Genomic DNA, 22,588 nt, shown 5'->3' with positions numbered 1-22,588 from the left:
CATTTAAAAGTTACTTTGCCCCGTGACAGTGATTTCCATACATGCTATTAGAGGGGTTTTTAAAAATGAGTTTTCTGCCCTCCCTTGAATTTTCAATTGACTTGAAATTCTTTTATCAGCTGACCATTTTGGTGGATTTTTTTTCTGCATTGCTCCTGGACACGTGATAAGCATTGCTGGGTAAATCTGCTTTAAAAGTGATTGCGCTTTGGTTATAGAAAAATACAGGCAGTCCTCAACTTATGGCCATAGTTGAACCTGAAATTAATGTTGCTAAGCGAGGCATTTGTTAAGTGAGTTTTGCCCCATTTTACGACCTTTCTTGACACAGTTGTTAAGTGAATCATGGCAGTTAAGTTACAGTTATTAAGTGACACTGGTTTCCCCCCATTGACTTTGCGGTCACAAAAGGGGATCACATGATCCCAGGACACTGCGACCGTCATAAATGCGAGTCATTTGCCAGCTGTCTGAATTTTTTATCACGTGACCCTAGGGAATGCTGCAACAACAGTTCTAAGTGTGAAAAATGGTCATCAGTCACATTTTTCATTGCTGTTGCAACCTTGAATGAACTGTTGTAAGTCGAGGACGAGCTGCAAAGGGAAGAAGCAGCTAGTATCCAGAGATTGGAACTCTGGATGGTTTAAAGTTACAATTTGGTGATAACAATAAGATAACATTAATTTGGTCAAAATGTCAGGATAGTCCTGTTCCACAAGTGACTGTATAACATTCAGGCCCATTAAATCACTTGAAAGTCAGGTTTCCGAATTTTATTTTGTGTTCCAGGGAGTTGTGCTGCAGGGAGTTTTGTGTTTCTTTCAACACATTTCCACTTGCAGAGCTAGTTAAATTTCAGATCCACAAAAAAGATTAGTTGTCAAGGAGCAGCTTGAGAAGTTTATGGCATCCATGATAACTTGTTGTCTTCTGTTTTTTATTCCTTCGTACAATTGCAAAGAAAAGCGTAAATAATTTGTAATATTGGCAAATGTCAGCAGGATTTGTTCTGTTATTTCAGGGCCAATTTTTTAACTATTGGAATTCCCCAATGATATTCATTCATTCTTTTTTCTTTTTTAAATGGAGAACATAAAAGCTGGTACTTGATTAAAACTTTAGTACTTTCCAAGGATAATGGCATCCTGTGCAGTACAAAACAGCTTTTGTTCTTGCATCAATTGTTATAATTTTGGTTTTAATTAGATTTAATTTTTATTCTTAACACTATTTAATTTAATTATTTTGCCTTTTGCATTCTTAAAGTTAATTTTTGTTAAGATGGATGTATCTTTTCCCAGTGCTGTAATGCACATTTTTAAAACATTCATCTGAAAACTCAGGTGAGGAAAGTTATTGAATGTGTATCCTACCACTCTTAGTTTATTCTTTGGATAGTGATTAGTGTAATATGCAGGTTTAATAGGAACTCTGGCCTCATAAAAAGATTGGACATGGGTGCTTGTACTAACACCAGAATTTGGGCAGCTTAATATATTCTTCTTTATATGGTCCTTAAAGTATTTTTTCCTGTCACGAATTTCAAAAGCTGCTTGCTTTAAATTCTAGTGTGGCAGTCAATACAGATTTTGCGTGGTCATTTAATAATTTTAAAAATTAAGTCACTGAGGCATGAGCCACCCCATCCCCCACTCCCAATATAAGAAGCACAACCAGCATTTTATTTAAGGTAGAATATTACTCCCTTTCTGAAATTAGAGGCAACAATTGTGGATTGACTTTCCCTTTGGATTAACTTTTTTTTTTTTGGTAGGAGAAAAACTCCCTGCCCCAGAATCAAAAGATGAAGCAACACATTTTGTTATTTCTATTAACGGCCCTCAGTTACGCAATCAATAGTGATATTTGATGCTGGTGACGATACCGCCTTGTTTAGCAGTTGGTATCAGGATACATAAAGACGAGGGTTGTTCTGGGAATCAAACACTCTGAACCTGCCTGATACCAGAGGTTTAGTGTTGGGAGCAACTGGTTTTGCATTCTGCCCATTCTAGTTCTTGAACACCATAAACGCTGAAAATGTTGTCTATGGAGCTTCTCAGTCCTCCAGATCACGGTTGTCCCAAAGGTGCTTTTTTTCAGGAGGCAACTGGACTTCCATGTTTTTCTTTGAAGACGTTTCGCTTCTCATCCCAGAAGCTTCTTCAGCTCTTACTGGATGGTGGGGAATGGAAGGATTTATACTCTTTGCAGACAGCTGGTCATTTGAGGCCACCTGCAAGTGGCCTCAAGAACACTCTAAAAAGGATGCAAATGACCAGCTGTCTGCAAGGAATATAAATCCTTCCATTCCCCACCATCCAGAGCTGAAGAAGCTTCTGGGATGAGAAGGGAAACGTCTTCAAAGAAAATCAAGGAAGTCCAGTTGCCTCCTGAAAAAAAAGCATCTTTGGGTTTGTTGATTTCTTCCCTAGTGTTTGAATTAGGCAGGGAACTGATGCAGCTCATTCTCTCCAGATGTTTACAGCTCATTCTAACATGCTTTTAAATACTGTTCTATCATGGCCTGTTACTTTCTTATGGTTTAAACTTAAGCCTGTATTTGTAGAGTTCTGGGCATTTAAACAAGTGGTGATGAAATGGAAATAGGAAAAATTATATACCTAGCTTTTTAAAATTAAAACTCTTAAAACATTTTCCTCTTTGCAGTTGTGAATTCCATGCACATCCTTTCTTGTTTCAACTGTTTTTACTACTGAATGTAGTTTTATAGTCTTGAACCCACAAAATAAATTTTGCACATGCAGTTACATACCCTTTCTGGTTAGGGAAATAGTATTACCGTTATTATTATTCTATAATATTTTAGAGGTTAATCACTTCAGTTTTATCTACTTTTTGTTGTGCCCCATATTTCTGTTTATACCAACACTTAAGGCAGATTACAATATTACTTTTATTGGTTCACCAATGACAATAAGATCATCAAGAGCCTTGGTGGCGCAGCAGATTAAAGTGCTGTTAAGTAGCACCAGCTGCCTGCAATTACTGCAAGTTCGAATGTCACCAGGTTCAAGGTTGACTCAGCCTTCCATCCTTTCGAGGTAGGTAAAATGAGGACCCGATTGTGGGGGCAATAAGCTGACTTTGTATAAAAAAGAACACCATTGGGGGGGGGGCAAAAGCCCTACTAAGCAGGTATATACAAAAGTATGAAGGCTATTGCTTAACGCATTGTAAGCCGTCCTGAGTCTCTGGAGAAGGGCGGCATATAAATGGAACCAATCAATCAATCAATCAATCAATCAACCAATCAACACTAAGTGGGATTTTTTTTTTTATTTCAGAGGGGAAGTTTGGTTAAAGAAATCCCAATTAATTAAATCTCCATTAATTTAAATGTGAATAAAAATCAGAAGATGAACATATTCTTCAGTGCTTTATTTATACCTGTATGGCCACAAATCTGTGCAACGAAGCGGCATGGTGACCGTCATAAAATGAATCCTATTCTATTAAAATACAAAAGCCAAGTTGAGGTTCCTATAAAAAAATATCAGTTCTTCTCCTATAGCTTATATGTGCAATGGTAGAGCTTGCATAATTTAGCATTCTTGCTCCAAAGTACGATTGTTTAAAACTGTGTATTAATAATAAATCTTCAAATTACATATTAATATAAATACTTACAGAAAAGGAGGAAGATACATAAGCAATCTCCCTGTTTGAAAATATGTTACATTTTTGGTCTGTTATATACAGTGATATTTTCACCATTGGAATTAATGGGAACATCTGTCAAATATGTTGTTCATGTTTGATATTTTGGACAGATTTATGTTCCTGGAGTACTTGGAAAATATCCCATCAATCTTCCCTTGTCAGAGCCAGCAGAAACATTACTTTCTCTATCATTTCCCCTGTTGTTTCATTTTACACAATTCAACTTGGGCTGGGAAAAAAATGCTGAAAGCATTTCTGGTGTGAGAAAAGCCACCAAGGAAGTACATTTGGGGAAAAAAGGAAGCTGCAGGACAGAAATATTTCCCCTGAGCAACATCGGTGTAGGATACTCAACGTATGTTTATTGTATATAATTGCATTTGCCTAGTTCCAGTAATGGTTGAATTTGCAGTTTGTTGAGGCTGATACTATGATTGCCTTGCCTTGGTTTGGCTTTGTATGTTGAGTAAATTTAAACAGACCACAGACCTCATGCTCTGTGAACATAGCTTGTGATTTAAATGTGTAGAAGCGTAGTTACCATCATTGCTTAAGCGAACACACAAGGATCTTCAGTATTTTCAGTCACCAAGTTTAACAAGGTTTGGTAAAGTTATAAGTTGCATATAGAGGGAGAGTGACATAAAAAAATTATATTAATAGTAAAGTTGTTCCGTGTTCCATCAGTTGGATGCAGAAGTTAGTGCCTGCATGACCCAAGCTCTTCGCTTATGATTCCAGCCAATGCAAACATGGTGGCCAACTGATGATATTCTGTTAGAATAGCTCGTTTGGTTTGCATGCTCTTGCTAAATAAATCTCTGAATCAAAAAATTGGAAAGGTGATTTCAGTTGGAGGATCTCTTGACCCATAGGTCATTAACTAGAAGGTATACAGAAATAAATCAAGATTATATATAACTAGTAGGAGTGGATAGTTGCATTGTCATCAGTTTGCCTTCTAGTAACTTGGAGTTTTGTGTTTCGCAGACATCCTGTGCAACTGTCTACAACATGTTCTCAAAGTATCAAACTATTCAAAATAGCTAATACTGAGTGGGGGGAAAAGCACAAGAATATGTAGTTTTCCAATAAGTATATGGGAAAGTTACATCTCAGTCTTTTGTCAGCTTGTCTTCATTTAAAATTTGAACGCTTGATCGCCCATGGATCTATATTAGTTTGAAGTCATGCATAACCCTAGGACCCGCATTTTGCTTTAGTATGTAGAAGAATGAAACATTAAAACAAAGGCAAACATAGCAACCAAGCAAAATTACCACAATCGGTTTAAAGAGCAGAACGAATCCCGTAGTTGGGTGAAGCAAACCCTTTTCACCTTGTGTGAAATTGGGTAAGGACGCCCAGTCTTTCCATGCTTACGGTATGATCGCTGAGAAAAACTCCCTACTGTGCATTTCCTCTCATTTGACTTACTGGGAAATCGCCCTCTTAATCAGAGGTTCTCCTATAAGCTGCAGTCAAAAGTCCTTCAAGAACGTGCAGCTATCCAGATAGTTGCTGGGTAGTCCAGATGTGTCGAGCTTCAACCTCTGAGAGGTTTGACCTAGGAAGTCGTCAGAAGCGGTAGGGCCTATAAGAGAAGAGGCCACTCTCAAAACAATCTCGCTGCAAGATCTAGTGAGATGGTTTGATAGCGTCTCTCTTGGAGGCCCAACCTCTTCAGATGGCTTCCTAGGTCAAACCTCTCAGAGGTTGAAGCTCGAAACATCTGGAATCAGGAAATATCCGAATCAGATATTTGCTGGTGCCACAAGATTTTTCCATAATCTGATTCTTCCGTAAGAAACAGGTATTTGCTGAATCGCATAAGAGTTTTAAAGGGCAAGGACATGGTGAAGACTTAAAGCAGTTCATTTAGTGACAGTTTGAAGTTACAACATCACTGAAAAAAGGGACTTAATGGTAATTTTTGACATGTGACCAAAATTGGCAACTGGTTCATATTTATGACGGTCGCAGTGTCTCGGGGTCACGAGATCTCCTTTTGCGACCTTCTAACAAGCAAAGTCGATGGGGAAGCCAGATCCACTTAACACCTGGGTAATTTACAATTGCAGTGATTTTCTTAACAACTGTGGCAGACAAAGTCATAAAACAGGGAGGGAAAACTCACTTTGCAAGTGTCTCACTTAGCCACATAAATTTTGGGCTCAATTACGGTCGTAAGTGAAGAAATTGCAGCTACAATTATAACTGCGGCTCAAATTGTACCTTAAGACTGGGGTGATATCCGCTCTAAATAGATGGAAATGTTATTGATAGTGATGGAACTATTGGGTGTAACTGGTATTTAGCATCTCGTAGCACTCCACCTATTATCCTGTGTCAATCCGTAATGTGACAAATTGGGCAAGAGGGAAATGAATTTCTGGGAAAATTCTTGGGTTCTTAGATAATTACCTTTGTTTTTTTTTTCTTCCTTTAATTCACTTTTTCTTTTTTTAAACAGCACGGAGCTTTCGTTTCTTTGAAAACTGTTCGTTTTTCTCCTGAAAATCATTTAGGAAGGATCGGGATCGTGACCGGGATCGTGATGATCGCTCCAAAGACCGGGACAGGGATCGAGACAGAGATAGAGAACGGGAAAGAGATAAGGAGAAGGATTTGCGCCCTTCGCCCAACTCGGCTCTCCTCACCGGAGTCGGGCTCCCCCCTTTGAAACCCACCGTATTTCCACAGAGTATCAACCCATTCACAAACCTGCCACACACACCTCGCTATTACGAAATCTTAAAGAAACGCCTGCAGCTCCCGGTGTGGGAATACAAAGATAGATTTACTGACATCCTCATCAGAAATCAATCCTTCGTGCTGGTTGGCGAGACGGGTTCTGGTAAAACCACACAGGTGAGTTTCGCTTCAGCCGTTCTTTTGCGCGGATTCGCACGCGGCACATTTGCACAAAGTTTGAATGTCTCCGTGAAATTATTCCGCCTGCTATTAGCAAAATTTCAGGGTCCTCAAAAGAAATCCATGGTGCGCTGACACATCACAAGACTTAGCCTTTTTGAGCAAGATCTGTTAAATGAACCTTTTAGTGGTTTAATGACTAGAAAACGATGCAGTGAGCTTTTGCTATCTCTCTCCCACCCTCCACTCCTCCCATCCCATCCCCTCACCCTCCAACTCTGGCATTTTGTCTGCCTCTTCAGGGTCTGCTCCGTTTTCATGAGAGGTTCAGTGAGATTTGAATTGCTCAACATAAACCTCTGTTAATCTATAAATATCTGCTGCTCTGGTTTTCTTGCAAAACTTAGACTGACCACGTACCAAAATGAAGACAAAGCGGGTTTTTTTTTTTTTTTTATGTGTACTGACTGGCTTAAAGCAAAAAATAAAACAGAATGCCATTAACTCACATTCTTAAATCTAATTCCCTGAAAACACTAAATGTTGAATTGAATTCTTTATTATTATTTTTTGGGTATAAAACTCTTGAATAAAGTTCCCTCTTTGGGAAAGGAAAGATTACAGCACAGTGAGTGGTGCTGTGGCATAGAGCTAGGGCTCTCGCCGCACAATCAGGAAGCTGTGAGTTTGATCCTAAGTAGGGGCAGATATTTCTCTCTCTGGGCTCAATACATCTGCTGCACAAAACTCCGCGCTGGCAACAGGAAGGGCATCCGGCCAGTAAACACTCAGCTCCAAACAGTTGCCCAGGCTCCACCCCGCAAGGGATTATGGGGTCAGTAAAAAACGAAACAAACAAACAAAAGATTACAGCACAGTAACATATCATTCCAAATGACAGTGAATTACTTGTATTTCCTTTAAGCCTAAAACAGGTTATCCTTGATTTAACTTGATTTAAGAGCCTTGGTGGCGCAGTGGACTAAAGTGCTGTTAAGTAGCATTTAAGTAGCACTTAGCTGCCAGCTGCCTGCAATTACTGCGAGTTCAAATCTCACCAGGCTCAAGGTTGACTCAGCCTTCCATCCTTCCGAGGTCGGTAAAATGAGGACCCGGATTGTGGGGGCAATAAGCTGACTTTGTATTAAAAAAAAAGAACACCGCTTAGGGGGCCCCCCGAAAGCCCTACTAAGAAGGTATATACAAAAGTATGAAGGCTATTGCTTAACGCATTGTAAGCCGCCCTGAGTCTCCGGAGAAGGGCGGCATATAAATCGTACCAATAAATAAATAAATAAATAAATAAATAAATAAATAAATAAATAAATAAATAAATAAATAAATGTTTCGTTTAGTGACTGTTCAAAGCTACAATGGCACTGAAAAAAGTGACTTGTGACCGTTTTTCACACTTAACGACCGTTGCAAGCACCCCTAGGGTCATGTGATCAAAATTCAGGTGCTTGGCAAGTGACTCGTATTTATGACGGTTGCAGTGTCCCGGGGATCACACGATCACCCTTTTCGACCTTCTGACAAAGTTAACGTGGGAAGCCAGATTCATTTCACATCCAAATTCAACACCTGCAGTGATTCACTTAGCAACGGTGGCAAAAAAAGGGCATAAAATGGGGCAAAGCTCACTTAGCAACATAAATTTGGGGCTCAATTGTGGTCGTAGGTTGAGGACTACCCATATTTAAGGTTTTGGCTTTGAATTACATATTTTGGTTATATGTTGTTATAACCAAATTGTATGTTGTATGTATACATACGTTGTATGTTATTGGCAAATGTTGCCTGGCCTTTTTGGATGGTTGTGTTACTCTATAAGGTGTGTTGTTGTTTTTTCAAGTTAATTTACAGTGGCTTTATAACGTTTATTAAGGCTTTCTTTTTAAAGCAATCTATAGGCTAATGGAATTGCAAACTCTGGAGTGCTTTGTTACTCAGGCTCGGTGACCACAGCGCTTTGAACAATAACTATATGTGACAGCTTAAATATCTAGTTATTAAAGATGGGGTTAAATGAATCGCTTCTAAACCTTTATTACAGTATATATTCATAGCCAGCTTATTGGCATATCTTAATGTGCTTTTTAATTTGTCTTCTTCCTTCATTGCTTAGGCCTGTTGCTTTTAACTTACTAATAGTGTAAATAAAGCTGACTTCAGTTAACGTTTTCTGAAAGGTCTTTCTGTAGCACAGCCTTTGTTCTTCCCTTCTGTTGTTTGATTGGTGCAGATCTGTTTGCCTTTACTTCAAAGCCAGCTATAACATCTTCCTAAGTCTCTTTAATAACCGGGACTCCTCCCCCTTCCCCCCCCCCATTAGATCCCTCAGTGGTGCGTTGACTACATGCGGTCGCTGCCAGGGCCAAAGAGAGGTGTGGCTTGTACACAGCCGAGGAGAGTAGCTGCGATGAGTGTGGCCCAGCGAGTTGCGGACGAAATGGATGTGATGTTGGGTCAAGAAGTCGGTTATTCTATTCGATTTGAAGACTGCAGCAGCGCCAAAACGATTTTGAAGTAAGTATATACCTTGATGGGTATGGAGTGGCGCGGTGGCCTAGAGGGTGGAGCTCTCACCTCACAATCAGGAGGCTGTGAGTTTGATCCTAGGTAGAGGCAGATATTTCTCTCTGGGCACAATGAGATTATATCTGCTGAACAAAACTCCGCTCTGGCGACAGGAAAGGCATCCGGCCATTAAAACACTGTGCTAGCTCCATTCAGTTGCCCTGACTCCATCCCGCAATTAATTATGGGGTTGTTAAAAGGAGATGATGATGATATACCTTGATGTGTTTCTCCCAATCAAGTCCTCAATTTATCACAAGATCGGTCATTATTATTCCTTGGGCCGTGGTGTTGCATCTCACTCTCTCAGTTATGCTAGGTGATATTATATGAATAAAACCAGCCCTAGGCAGAACAGGAAAAAAGTGTAAAAGTGTATATGTATGCTTAGATATAGAAAGAAAAGGTTTGCAGGTACACATTTTTTATGGTAAATATTCAAATTTGCAAAGGGAATAGGAGCAGAGCTTACTCCCCAGTGCATAGAAATTATATGAGAATCATTCTCCACTCCGTTAAAGGGGTTGGCAGATACCAAATCTACGTGATTCAGAGGCATTAATCAAAACTAAAACCTTTGCTGGAATTCTTGTGATGTTGCTTTACCTTTCTTCCCAATAAATATTACAAATCAAAAGTTTTAACGTTTTGTTTCCTGGATTAACTGTTCGCTGCCAGACCCAAGAGAAGGGTACCCTTTAATGCCCACAACCGTATCTGTTAACATTTTAAATGCTGCTTAGTAAGGTTAAGGTTATTATATATATATATATATAAATGAAAAAAAAAAAAATGCCAGAGAAGCAAAACTTGGTAGCTCTGGAATTCATCTACTGGTTTCCCACTCAAGGTATATGACGGATGGTATGTTGCTGCGTGAAGCGATGAATGACCCTTTGCTCGAACGATACGGGGTAATCATTCTTGACGAGGCCCACGAAAGAACGCTGGCGACGGATATTTTGATGGGAGTTCTGAAGGAGGTGGTGAGGCAGAGATCGGATTTAAAGGTCAGTGGAATATATCAAGCCGGAGTGGGGGTGTTTGATGCAGAAGAAGAAAAAGAAGCAGCGAAATGGGTGTTGTTTCGAGTCTGAAACAAGCTCTCGGGTTGGCTGAGACCCCTTAGATTACGCCTGGGTGATTCTGACTCCCAAGGTCATTTTAACAGAATTAACAGAGTGGGAAGGGGCCTTGGGGGTCTTCTGCCCAACCAGGAAAACCCACACCATTTCAGACACGTGGATGTCCAGACTCCTTCTTAAAAGCCTCCAGTGAGGGAGCACCCACAACTTTCTGGTGGCAAGCTGTTCCACTGGTGAATTGTCTTCACTGTTAGGAAGTTTTTCCTTAGTTTTAAGTTGCTTTCTCTCCTTGATTAAAAGTCTGTAGAGATCTCAGTCATCCAGGTCATGGTTGTCCCAAAAGTGCTTGCAGTTTGTGACCTTATCAGCTGGCCTTCAAAAAGCAGAGTCAATCAGAAAAGCTGGATTTGCTTAACAACTAAGACCATGATGATGAATCTATGGCATGCTCTATAGGCATGGCAGCCGTCGCCCCAGGCCAGCTCCATCGCGCATGTGCACTCGTCTCCCACTGGCCAGTTTGCTTTTGGGTCTCTGCCGTGCATACACAGAGGGCGGGGCGCATACAGGGCACATGCGCAGGTATGCATGCGGGGCACTTGCATTGCATTTTGGGGGTTTGCACGCACCCCCCCCCCCATTTTGGGCCTGGAAGGCCTGCACCAACTTGGAAGCCAAAGCAGGGCATGGCGCCACACGAGGCCCCCCTGCACCCCATTTTGGGCCTGGAAAGCTTCCTGCACCAACCTGGAAGCAAAAATGGGGCACGGGGGGACATGTGTGGGGTGGGGCACACATGCACGGCGGGTGGGATGCATGCATGGGGGCACTCGCATTGCATTTTGAGGGTTTGTGCATGCACACATGGTTTGGCCACTCGGCACCAAAAAGGTTAACCATCACTGGAGTAGGGTGAAAATGGCCATAAAAATGGAGGCTCATTTAACAACTGCTTCTGTTAGTGACTGAAATTCCGGTCCTAGTTGGCAGTTGCAAGTCAACTACCGGCAGAACCAGGTTTCATTTTGTTTTTAATGTTGTACTTTTGAAATTTAAGACTTGGTCCCACGAGGTCCCACTTTTCATTCTTCCTGTTTTTTTATTTTTGTTTTTTTAGGTGATAGTTATGAGCGCTACTCTAGATGCTGGCAAGTTTCAGATTTATTTCGATAACTGTCCTCTCCTCACGATTCCTGGTCGTACGCATCCGGTGGAGATCTTTTATACGCCAGAACCAGAAAGGGATTACCTCGAAGCGGCCATTCGTACAGTAATACAGATCCATATGTGTGAGGAAGAGGAAGGAGACCTCCTCCTATTTCTTACTGGACAAGAGGTATTTTACAATTTCGTGTGTCTCAAAATTTTCCTCTGTGGTTTTGTTTTTCATTTTCTACGTTGGTTTGACTCTGCGGTTTATAGTACCTTAATATTTATCAAACCTGTATACTTCCAACTTGCAAATGATGGCGATATTGATATTTGATAATCTGCGAATTAAAATGAAAAGCTTAAAAATTATTACTTTCCCCACGTAGCAAAATCTGGTTGTCCGCTGTCAAAAGTTTCACGGCTTAATTGCCCTACTGGTTACTGATGACTTTGAACCAGGGAGATTTTCATGAAAACGATTAAAATACTTGGCATTTTAGCTATATGACCAGCAATAAAAGAAATATTCTATGGCAGCACTACAGAAAAATCCAAGAACCCTTTGAAGAATCAATCCTTTTGCAAAACAATGCCTAGAGCAGGGGTCTCCGACCTTGGCAACTTTAAGCCTGGAGGACTTCAACTCCCAGAATTCCCCATCCAGCAAAGAATTGTGGGAGTTGAAGTCCTCCAGGCTTAAAAGTTGCTAAGGTTGGAGACCCCTAGCCTAGAGAATACATTGGGCATCCATTCTGTGCACTGTCCTTTGATAGGAATAATAAGAGAAATGGAAATACAGGCACTTGTGACTTATGGCAGTTTTTCACACTGAACGTCCATTGCAGCAACCCCAGAAAAAATCAATTGCAACCAGCCTGCATACTGCACAAGTATGCAGGGCCTGTATCCTGCACGAGTTAAAAAGAGGGCTGAGAAAATAGCTACAGACCCCTCGCATAAACTCTTTCAACTTCTACTCTCAAAACGACGCTATAGGGCATTGCAGGATAAAACAATTAGACAGTTTTTTCTCCTGCGCCATCCCTCTGTGAACATTTAATTACCACAGCACTCTCTCATTTCTCATTTTCCCCCCCTCATCCTCTCATCTTTCTTACTATCTTCTCCTATTGGTTTCTTACGATTTATCAGTTGTTGTTCGCAACTTTACGATAAATGATTGTAACTATGATTTATGACCTATCACTTTGCTGTTTGTATATACACTGTGAGCTACTGCACCGGAGACAAATTCCTTATGTGTCCTATTGCACTCGGCCAATAAAGAATTCTATTCTGCAAAGAATTCTATTCTATTAACTGCTAGTATTAACACTTCTGCCATCAAAGATAGAACAGGATAGGATAGAATAGAAAATAGAATAGATTAGAAAATGGAATAGGAATAGGAATAGAATAGAATAGAATAGAATAGAATAGAATAGAATAGAATAGAATAGAATAGAATAGAATAGAATAGCAGAGTTGGAAGGGACCTTGGAGGTCTTCTAGTCCAACCCCCTGCTCAGGCAGGAAGCCTTATACCATTTCAGACAAATGGTTGTCCAATCTCTTCTTAAAAGCTTCCAGTGTTGGAGCATTTACAACTTCTGGAGGCAGAAGTTGAAGAAGATGGCGATGGCCACCGTTTAGAAGGGCTTATAAGGAGGCTGGGATTTTGGAGGAAGAAATTATCTGTATGCCTTAAATACAACTTTGTAGGAAACAGTGAAAAAGGCTTTGCTTTTTTTTTTGGCTGTGTGTGCGAGGCTTCTGAATGGCCCTGATTGGTATGACCAAGAATGATGACTTGAAAAGGCTTTTGACTAGATGAAGAAATAATCTTTGTAGTAGTAATCTTTGGTAATAATAATAATATTTGCAGCACAGGAATTTAGATTTAATTTTCACTTGTCGAAGATTAGACCTATCCTTGAGTGCCAAAGCAAGACTTGGTGCCTGATCTAATAAGTGCTTCAATTCCGTCCTGGGTGATTGACAGTGATAAAATTGGCTGGTTCTTCTAAAACATATACTGGGATTAGGCTGGCATTCTCTGTGCTTTTATACCTTTAAATACATAAAATGAATCTTTCTTGTATTAAAATTCCAAAAGTTGCATGAAGGGCTGCTCTTGGTTTGTCAACAAAATATTCTTCTATTGTCATAGTGATGGATTAGTTCATTAAAACCGCCCTCTTCTGTTATTTTTTAGTGATTTATAAAATCCTGCTGTTGAGAATCTTATTTCACGTTTTTACAAAATCCGTCTTGTAGTGGTAGGTTTGATGCAAGTAAGGGAAGGTGTTTTTTTTTTTTAATTTTTCAGTTTTCAAGGATTGCCTCCAGAAGTGGTTGGAAGAGATTGGCAATTTGTCTGGAATGGTACAGGGTCATCTGCTTGAGCAGAAGGTTGGACTAGCAGATCTCCCAAGGTCCCTTCCAAATCTGTTATTCTGTGATTCTGTAAGGATCTGCTTGAGCAAGGAATACTTTCAGCTCTAGTATTCTGTGATTCTGATTCCTTTTTTCTCCAGCAGAGTTGGTTTTCTAAAATTTGAATGTTTGGTCCATTGCCAGCTACAAGCAGAATACGTGAGATTGGCTATGGGCATGCTTTGAGTGCATGAAACACCTTGAGGCTAGATCTACTTTCAGCACCTGTACAATTTCAAACATAGCTACTTGTAGGTTTGCTAGCGTTGCTTTCCGCCGCTGGCACACTGGGTGGAAAGTACAAAGCCACACACAGAGCGAGGAAATACAGCTAAGCCAAAATAGCTGCCTTCCATTCTCCTTCGGGAACGATGACTTCAGGTGTTCCCAGGGAAACAAACACTTCAAGTCCATCAGGGTTGCTAAGCAGCTGGAAGAGCTGAGTGACTCTTCTAGAGTTGCTTTGGTGGCTTGTGTGAAGTTACAACTAGCCATCAACATCAGCAGTTTTCCTTCTTTACTCCTTCCTTCCTTCCCTCCCTCCTCTCCTTTTTTCCCTTTTTTTTCCTTCCTTCCTTCCTTCCTTCCTTCCTTCCTTCCTTCCTTCCTTCCTTCCTTCCTTCCTTCCTTCCTTCTCTCTTTCCTCCCTCCCTCCCTCCCTCCCTCCCTCAGTATTGTCATAAGTTTCAAGACAATTCTGTATAGGGAATGCTTCACAGTTCTTACCTCTGACTTCTTACCTTTATTTTTGTCTAATAATAGATCTGTTCTACTGCTATTTGGCTAATTCATCCATTTAGTGTGGATTATTTGGAAACAGTACAAGAACTCTTGTTAATAGGTGAAACTACTTGTTGAAATTGTTTCTTGGGCTTCTTAAGAATAATTTAAAGTGGCAAAGTGTTTTGAGATTCCGATTACTTGGAGCACTTAACTTGGAAAGATGCATAATATTTTCCTGTGAAACTTAAAATTTCGTGCTCTACGTCCTCTTGATTTAGGTAGAGAGAGGCCTTCTTTTTGGAACAACTCTGTTTATACTGTGAAGGTGCATGTTCTCATTAGGTACAATAAAGCAAATTTCCCCTATAATTGCATTAGTGATACGTGACATTAAAGCTTAATTGGCTTATTTAAAAATATCGTGCACATTAATTTCCTTCAGATTGTGAAAATTGAAAAGGTCACGAGTGCAGTTTAATATTCCTGGGTGAGAGATTTCAATTTTAGTACAATTTGTAGAGAATTAATTAGGAAATATAACTAAAAGACAAAAAGGGCAATGAATACAAATAAGGCGGTTATGTTCCCTGATATAAAACCAGAAACCCCTTGGACTGTTGGAAATCCTATTGGAAATTCAACCAGTGTATAAAGAAGTTCTGAAGCATCCTGTTTTGCAAGAGGGCTGCTTTAGAAAAAAAAAGTACAGTAATTAATTTTTATTTTATTTTATTTTTTAATAATGTTTTCATGGACTTTTCTGCGTAGGAGATAGATGAAGCTTGCAAGAGGATAAAGCGTGAAATTGACGATCTGGGCCCTGAGGTCGGTGACATTAAGATCATTCCGTTATATTCCACGCTTCCTCCTCAACAACAGCAGAGGATTTTTGAGCCCCCACCTCCCAAAAAGCCAAACGGTGCAATAGGACGAAAGGTAAGTTCACTAAAGCTTTATTTTTGCATCCCTGATTTTAGCACTGCACTTCCAAAAGACTTGGCAATAAAAAATGCATAAAATGCGCTGTAAGATAGTTTCCTTCTTCACCTATGTCCCAAGGGTGCTTTTTTTCAAGAGGCAACTAGACTTTCTTGTTTTTTCTTTGAAGACGTTTCGCTTCTCATCCAAGAAGCTTCTTCAGCTCTTTTCGTTTCCGGGGTTTTTTTCCCTCCATGTGTCCATTTGCTGCTATTTTAAGCTTAGGAGTTTTCTTTTCATAATCTTTTTGTTATTGTAAGTCATTAAAGTAAAAGTTGGTAAATATCTCACCCAATTTCAGTGTTCTGTCCATACACTGCTCCTGCACAATCTTGGTTCCCGATTGTCATGGCTTCGTGGCTGCCAGCAATGGCGGCCATGCTTACTGCTGTTTGGGGAGAGCTTGCTTCGGACCTAACGAATTTGCGGATTCCTCGTGGTCAACGAAGCGCCTCTCCTTCCTTCACCGTCCTGACAAGACGGCTGTGACACCGAAGGGTCTCCTGGCAGCAGTTACTAGCTGGATTTTCTTGGGGCTCAGCAGAGCCCGCTATTTTCCAGCTCACTTAGGTTGCAACCGGAGGTCTAAGCTTCTTCCGCTCTGATTGGATGGTGTGGAATGGAAGGATTTATACTCCTTGCAGACAGCTGATCATTTACATTCTTTTAGAGAGTTGTTGAGGCCACTTGGAGATTTATCTGTGTCCTCAGGGTCACCTGAGTGGTGCAAATGAGTGTGAAACTTCCTGGAACTGCTGAAAGGACTGTGTTGTAAACCGGAGATAGACAGATGATGTCGTATCCCAAAATTGTTCAATTTTGACATGGATGCCCTCTTTGACCCCTCTTCCAAACCAGCGGTCCTCTCTCCAAAATGTGGAGTTTGCTATCTTAAGAAGAGTGGCCTTCGTAGACCGCTGATGGGTTTGTTCTCTTATGTTGCGCCATCCGTTTGTCAAGTGGTTGTTTTGTTTCCCCAGCGTACAGTTCTGCACACGTCTCCTTGCATTGTACTGTCGCTGTAGAACCATGACCTGGATGACTGAGAATCTCCATAGACATTCCGGGCAAGGTTTATTCCTTAGCTATAACCCGCTGTGTGTGCGTTATACTGATGACACCGTGTTCCAACAGAGTACATTGCTTTTTGCATCTAGGGAAATAAGCCTCTGTTATGTCATTGGATGGTTGGGCCTATATTTGAAGTTGACAAAGCTAGGGCAGTAGTAAGTTATCATTACCCTGTTATGAACTCGTGGTAGTTTTCCATTTTTTCCTCAAATTAGAAACGCTGGCGCTGTTTGATTCAGCATACGAACATTGGAGATTTCTAATGTAATAATAAATGCTTGTTGAGAGCTTGTTGGATGCCTTGGTGCTTTTCTGGAAAACATGAAGGGTGTGTTTATTTATTTATTTATTTATTGGTTCGATTTATATGCCGCCCTTCTCCGGAGACTCAGGGCGGCTTACAATGCGTTAAGCAAGAGCCTTCATACTTTTGTATGTACTTGCTTAGTAGGGCTTTCGGCCCCCCCTAAGCGGTGTTCTATTTTATACAAAGTCAGCTTATTGTCCCCACAATCCAGGTCCTCATTTTACCTACCTTAGAAAGGATGGAAGGCTGAGTCAACCTTGAGCCTGGTGAGATTTGAACTTGCTGTAATTTCAGGCAGCTGGTGTTACTTAACAGCACTTTAGTCTGCTGCGCCACCAAGGCTCTTAAGGCTGTTGTTTTTTTGTGATTGCAGATGCTTAGCAAGTACTTGCAAAATATAAGTAACTGACACCGTCCTAATGGATCCGCTGATGATTTAGCTTTCTCCTAATAGGAAGAAAATAACCCCCCAAAAGCTTTTATTTTTCAAGGTCCTGTGAATCCTGTAAGTTAGGCATTCTTTCCACCAGATACAATTGCGCTTGTGTTGAGTTTGTGTTGGGCTGTTTTGCAGCGTATCAAATTTAAGGTGTTTGCAGGCCTCCCATTACGGGGGAATTGGGTTAGATGAGATGAGAAGTGAAGCCGTGCTGTCTCTTGGTTTCGGAGGAGGGAATCATTTAATTCCATACCAGTACAGCATCGTTCAGGGGGAGCCCAGGTGTCTTACAAGCCAGGCTCAAAAGTCTTTACATTGTCAAGCCCTGAAGTTGGGGAGGAAGTTAGCAAAAAAAAAGAGGTTTCCCATCAGCCGCGCTTGACTGGCAATTTCAAGGTTGTTTGTTGCAATGCAGGTCTCATGGGACAACCTTAAAAATACTCCTAAAGTGCAGCTGGCCTGGAATATCTTCTCCCCAACCCACCCCCACCCCCAGGCAGGATTTACATTGAGATTTTCGATGCTGTAGGTTGAGTTTTTGGATACAATCTGGAATTTTGTAAGACTCTAGAACCACCACAGAGTTTGCACCGAATTTTAGGATTAAAAAACTATGCCTGGGTATTGTTAGAGTCTGGTCAGTGTTATGGATGTCTTTTGACTTGCTGGGCATCTACAGAGCAGGAACCAAAACTGAGGTCAGAAGCATTGGGCGGACTTGGCCTTTTTATTTTTTATGTGCTAGCAATATTTAACGTTTCTGTGTAATGCGGGCAGCAAAAAACTCTCCTGTATTTTCCGACAGGTTGTTGTATCAACTAATATTGCCGAGACATCATTGACAATAGATGGTGTTGTTTTCGTCATTGATCCTGGCTTTGCGAAACAAAAGGTAAACAAAGATTTTAAATTATATTATTATATTATATTATATTATTATATTATATTATATTATATTATATTATATTATATTATATTATATTATATTATATTATATTATATTATATTATTATATTATATTATATTATATTATATTATATTATATTATATTATTATATTATATTATATTATATTATATTATATTATATTATATTATATTATATTATATTATATTATATTATATTATATTATATTATATTATATTATATTTATTATATTATGGTATGGTATGGTATGGTATGGTATGGTATGGTATTGTTAACTGATTCTAAGGTCGTCCCTCTCCTTTCCCTGGGTCTTCAACATGTCCCAGAGCAGGGGTCTCGAACCTTAGCAACTTTAAGACTTGTTGGATTTCAATTCCCAGAATTCTCCAGCAAAGCTGAGTGGGGAATTCTGGGAGTTGAAGTCCACCAGGATTAAAGTTGCCAAGGTTGGAGATCCCTGATCTAGAGTGTTGGAAGGAAAAATTCAAGAACACCCCATAAGCTGTAGCTTAACTCTTTTTAAAATGTCGTTATATTAAAGCAGAGAAGATTAGTAAATAAAAGGACAACATTTATTACATCTTTTATTTTAAGATGAGGCTCAACACATTTTTAGAGGGGGAAAAATGAGATGTCCTCGATGCTCTGTGAGCTTGCTTGTTTTCTTGTAGACGTTTCATTATCCTAATTAGGTAACATCAGTGATATTCAGACTAGCATGAAACGTCTACAAGAAAACAAGCAAGCTCAGAGAGCGCCAAGGAGCCCCCATTTCAACCCTGAGCTATAAATATTCTCCTTTCAGGGGGAAAAATACTCAGTGTGAACATTTTATCTATTTATTATTTAAATTTGACTCTTCTTCCCACTAGGTCTACAATCCGCGAATCAGGGTGGAATCTCTGTTGGTGACCGCGATCAGCAAAGCTTCCGCTCAGCAGAGAGCCGGCCGCGCAGGTCGTACTCGGCCCGGGAAATGTTTCCGGCTATACACAGAGAAGGCGTACAAAACCGAGATGCAGGTTCGTTAAAGTGGCAGTTCATTAGCTTTGGATCCTAAGCGATGGCGGGCGCTGAATTTGGGTCTGTGGAGATACAGGTAGCCCTCAACTTATAAGAGTTAATTTAGTGATTGTTCAAAGTTACAGTGGCACCGAGAAAAGGGGACTTGGGAGCATTTTTCACACTTATAACCGTTGCAGCATCCCTACGGTCCTGTGATTTACATTTGGATGCTTGGCCACTGACTCATATTTATGACCGTTGCAGTATCTCAGGGTCACATGATCCCCCTTCTGATGAGCTAAGTCAATGGGGAAGCTGGATTCACTTAACAAACATGATGAGAAAAGTCGTTAAAATGAGGCAAAGCTCCCTTAACAAATTTCTCCCTTAACAAATAAGTAAATTTTAAAATAAATTTTGATTCTTGGTGAACATATCTTTTATTTTATGTACACTGAGAGCATATGCATCAAAGACAAATTCCTTGTGTGTCCAATCACACTTGGCCAATAAAGAATCCTATCCACTCCACTCCACTCCACTCCACTCCATTCCATTCCATTCCATTCTATTCTATATCCTGTCCTTCTCTTCTCTTCTCTTCTCTTCTCTTCTCTTCTCTTCTCTTCTCTTCTCTTCTCTTCTCTTCTCTTCTATATTCTATCCTCTCCTCGCCTCTCCTCTCCTCCTCTCTTCTATCCTATCCTATCCTATCCTATCCTATCCTATCCTATCCTATCCTATCCTATCCTATCCTATCCTATCCTATCCTATCCTATCCTATCCTACCCTACCCTACCCTACCCTACCCTACCCTACCCTACCCTACCCTACCCTACCCTACCCTACCCTACCCTATCCTATCCTATCCTATTCTCAATTGTGGTCGTAAATTGAAGATTACCTGTATATTTTCATCACTAGCCGTCATAATTTATTTTCTTGGCTAGGAAACAGCGTAGCCCAATAAAAGAGCGAGCAGTTTAATATTCTGGATTTTAATATTCTTATTCATGTACCATGTTTGCTTCTCGGGTCATCCAAAAGATTTATTTGCTTTCACTTCGGGTTTTTTTTTTAATGGTGATGGTTTGCTTTCATTCTTGGTTCAAAATTGCAGAATTCTGAACAATTGTAGATATAAACATGTTGGCATTAAAATGGCTGCTACTGTTATCCAGCAGGGTAGCAGTTTTCAGGAAATAGCTGCTATTAAACATGAAACAAGCTTTTACAGTTCCATTTGGGTTAACTGCTTCCTATTAGGCCTGTACTTTTTTAATCAAAAAAATAACCAAAACAGAAACTGAATTAAGTTCTTCTAAATATATATAAAATATTTGTTTCCAGGACAATACCTATCCTGAGATTCTGAGGTCAAACTTGGGTTCTGTGGTCTTACAGCTGAAGAAACTTGGCATAGATGATTTAGTTCACTTCGATTTTATGGATCCACCAGGTATATATATATATTTAAGAATCCCTAAAATTACATTTGTGGATGTCATGTTAAGCGTTAGCAGGATACATTTTTTTCCTTTTCTTATTATGAGTTAAAATAAAGGTCTGTTCCCTGAATGTGAACATAATCAAATACGTTGTAGTGTAAAAGCCATCAGTTAGTGCCAATTCTTTTTTTAAAGGTACACTTTATTATTTTTTTAAAAAAAAAAACTTAGCTGCTATACACTTTGTATGCAGAGCTCTTTGATAGCAAAGTATGTTAAACACATTGAGCAGTTGCTACAAGAATAACAGCAATATATTTAATATGAAATAATTTTAATGGGTCATCAACCAGTATGGGATATAAAGCTGTTTTACAAACCAGTTTGGGTTTCTTTATTAGATGTGGATTTAATTTTTGTTCCTGGAATCTGAAACTGCAGGAAAAGGTTAGATCTAACAAGGACTAGTTTTCATACACTAAAGTCAGGGGTCTCCAACCTTGGCAACTTTAAGACTTGTGGACTTCAACTCCTAGAATTCTGGGAGTTGAAATCCACAAGTCTTAAAGTTGCCAAGGTTGGAAATCCCTGCACTAAATTCTATTGATGAAAGTCCTTTTTCTCCTTACTCTGTGAAAAGATAACTTAAGACATTAAGTCTTTCACATACAATATTTTACATTTTTTCTAGCAGCCTTTCCCAGCGTAACGGCTTCTGACTAGAAATTTGTTACTTTATCTGTAGCCAGGAAAATTGATTAAGGTCAGAGTTATAAAACTACAGGGACTTTTTTTGGCAGTAAATTTTCAAACACGTTGAATAAATCCATAGGTTTACAACAGATTTAGTGTACTATGGGTGAAAATACACCTAGAGGGGAAAACAAATAAATAAAATGAAGGCGTCTGTCCAAGTCTTTGGACATGGTTTTCTGTTAAATTGCCAAACTTAACAGACGATTAGCCATTTTTTTTTCCTCCCAAGCTTCTTGCTTTTTCCTTTTTTTTTTTTAAATGTAAATTTGTGTGCTTTAGTTGCCCAGTTAGAGTTGCAGAATTGACCTCTTCTCTTCCACTGCCAAAAATTCAGCCAGGTAGTGATGGAGATGATTTCATTTTTCTGTACTTCACTGCCCATAGGGAGGAATAAAAACTCTTTTAACGGGGCTACACATGGAGTATGTTTGTTTATGTTTATGTTTTATTAAATTTATATACCACCCTACTCCCGAAGGACTCAGGGCGGTGAACAGGCACAGAATAAAATACATAAATACAAAAGTTAAGAACATAATTAAAACCAAATTAAATAATTTAGCCCAAGACAATTAAAAAACCCCATAATTTAAAACAAATTAAAATTTCAGTTTAAAAAAATTAAAAAGAAAGGGGAGAAAATTAGGCCAGGCCGGCTTGCTGGAATAGGAGGGTCTTAAGACCATGGCGGAAAGTGCGCAGATCCAGGATCCTCCATATCTCCGGGGGGAGCTCGTTCCAGAGTAAAGTTTGGGGTAGGCCCAAATGGCAAGAATTCAGCAAGAGGGGGAGGGGAGGTCAGCCGACAGAATCCATACATCTCCATGTGCATCCAAAGGGTATACAGGTAGCCCTCGACCTACAACAGTTCATTTAGTGACCATTTGAAATTACAGCGGCAGTGAAAAAAAAAGGGACTTACAACCGTTTTTCACACTTAATGACCATTGCAGCATCTTTACGGTCACATGATCAAAATTCAGACATTTAGCGGCCGGCTTATATTTACGACGGTCGCAGTGTTCTGGGGGGGGGGTTCACGTGACCCCCTTTTGCGACTTTCTGACGAGCACAGTCAAACAGGGAAGCCAGATTCGCTTAACAACCGGGTTGCTAGTTTC

General features: G+C 39.9%; 1 protein-coding gene across 1 annotated transcript in view; it reads left to right on the top strand.

Moving 5' to 3' along the window:
* The window catches only part of DHX15 (DEAH-box helicase 15), a 37,859-nt gene that overhangs the window by 3,959 nt on the left and 11,312 nt on the right, over nt 1-22,588 (top strand). The window contains exons 2-9 of the mRNA XM_070949082.1: nt 6,216-6,558; nt 8,897-9,090; nt 9,992-10,151; nt 11,344-11,562; nt 15,306-15,473; nt 18,138-18,224; nt 19,131-19,280; nt 20,614-20,722. Of these exons, the coding sequence (XP_070805183.1) occupies nt 6,216-6,558; nt 8,897-9,090; nt 9,992-10,151; nt 11,344-11,562; nt 15,306-15,473; nt 18,138-18,224; nt 19,131-19,280; nt 20,614-20,722 (1,430 nt within the window). The remainder of the gene's footprint in view (nt 1-6,215; nt 6,559-8,896; nt 9,091-9,991; nt 10,152-11,343; nt 11,563-15,305; nt 15,474-18,137; nt 18,225-19,130; nt 19,281-20,613; nt 20,723-22,588) is intronic.

Source organism: Pituophis catenifer, unplaced genomic scaffold (assembly GCF_029215685.1).
Source record: "Pituophis catenifer annectens isolate HBS135680 unplaced genomic scaffold, rPitCat1.0.hap2 SCAF_8, whole genome shotgun sequence".
Classification (NCBI taxonomy): domain Eukaryota; kingdom Metazoa; phylum Chordata; class Lepidosauria; order Squamata; family Colubridae; genus Pituophis; species Pituophis catenifer.
This window is presented reverse-complemented; position numbering and strand designations above follow the sequence as displayed.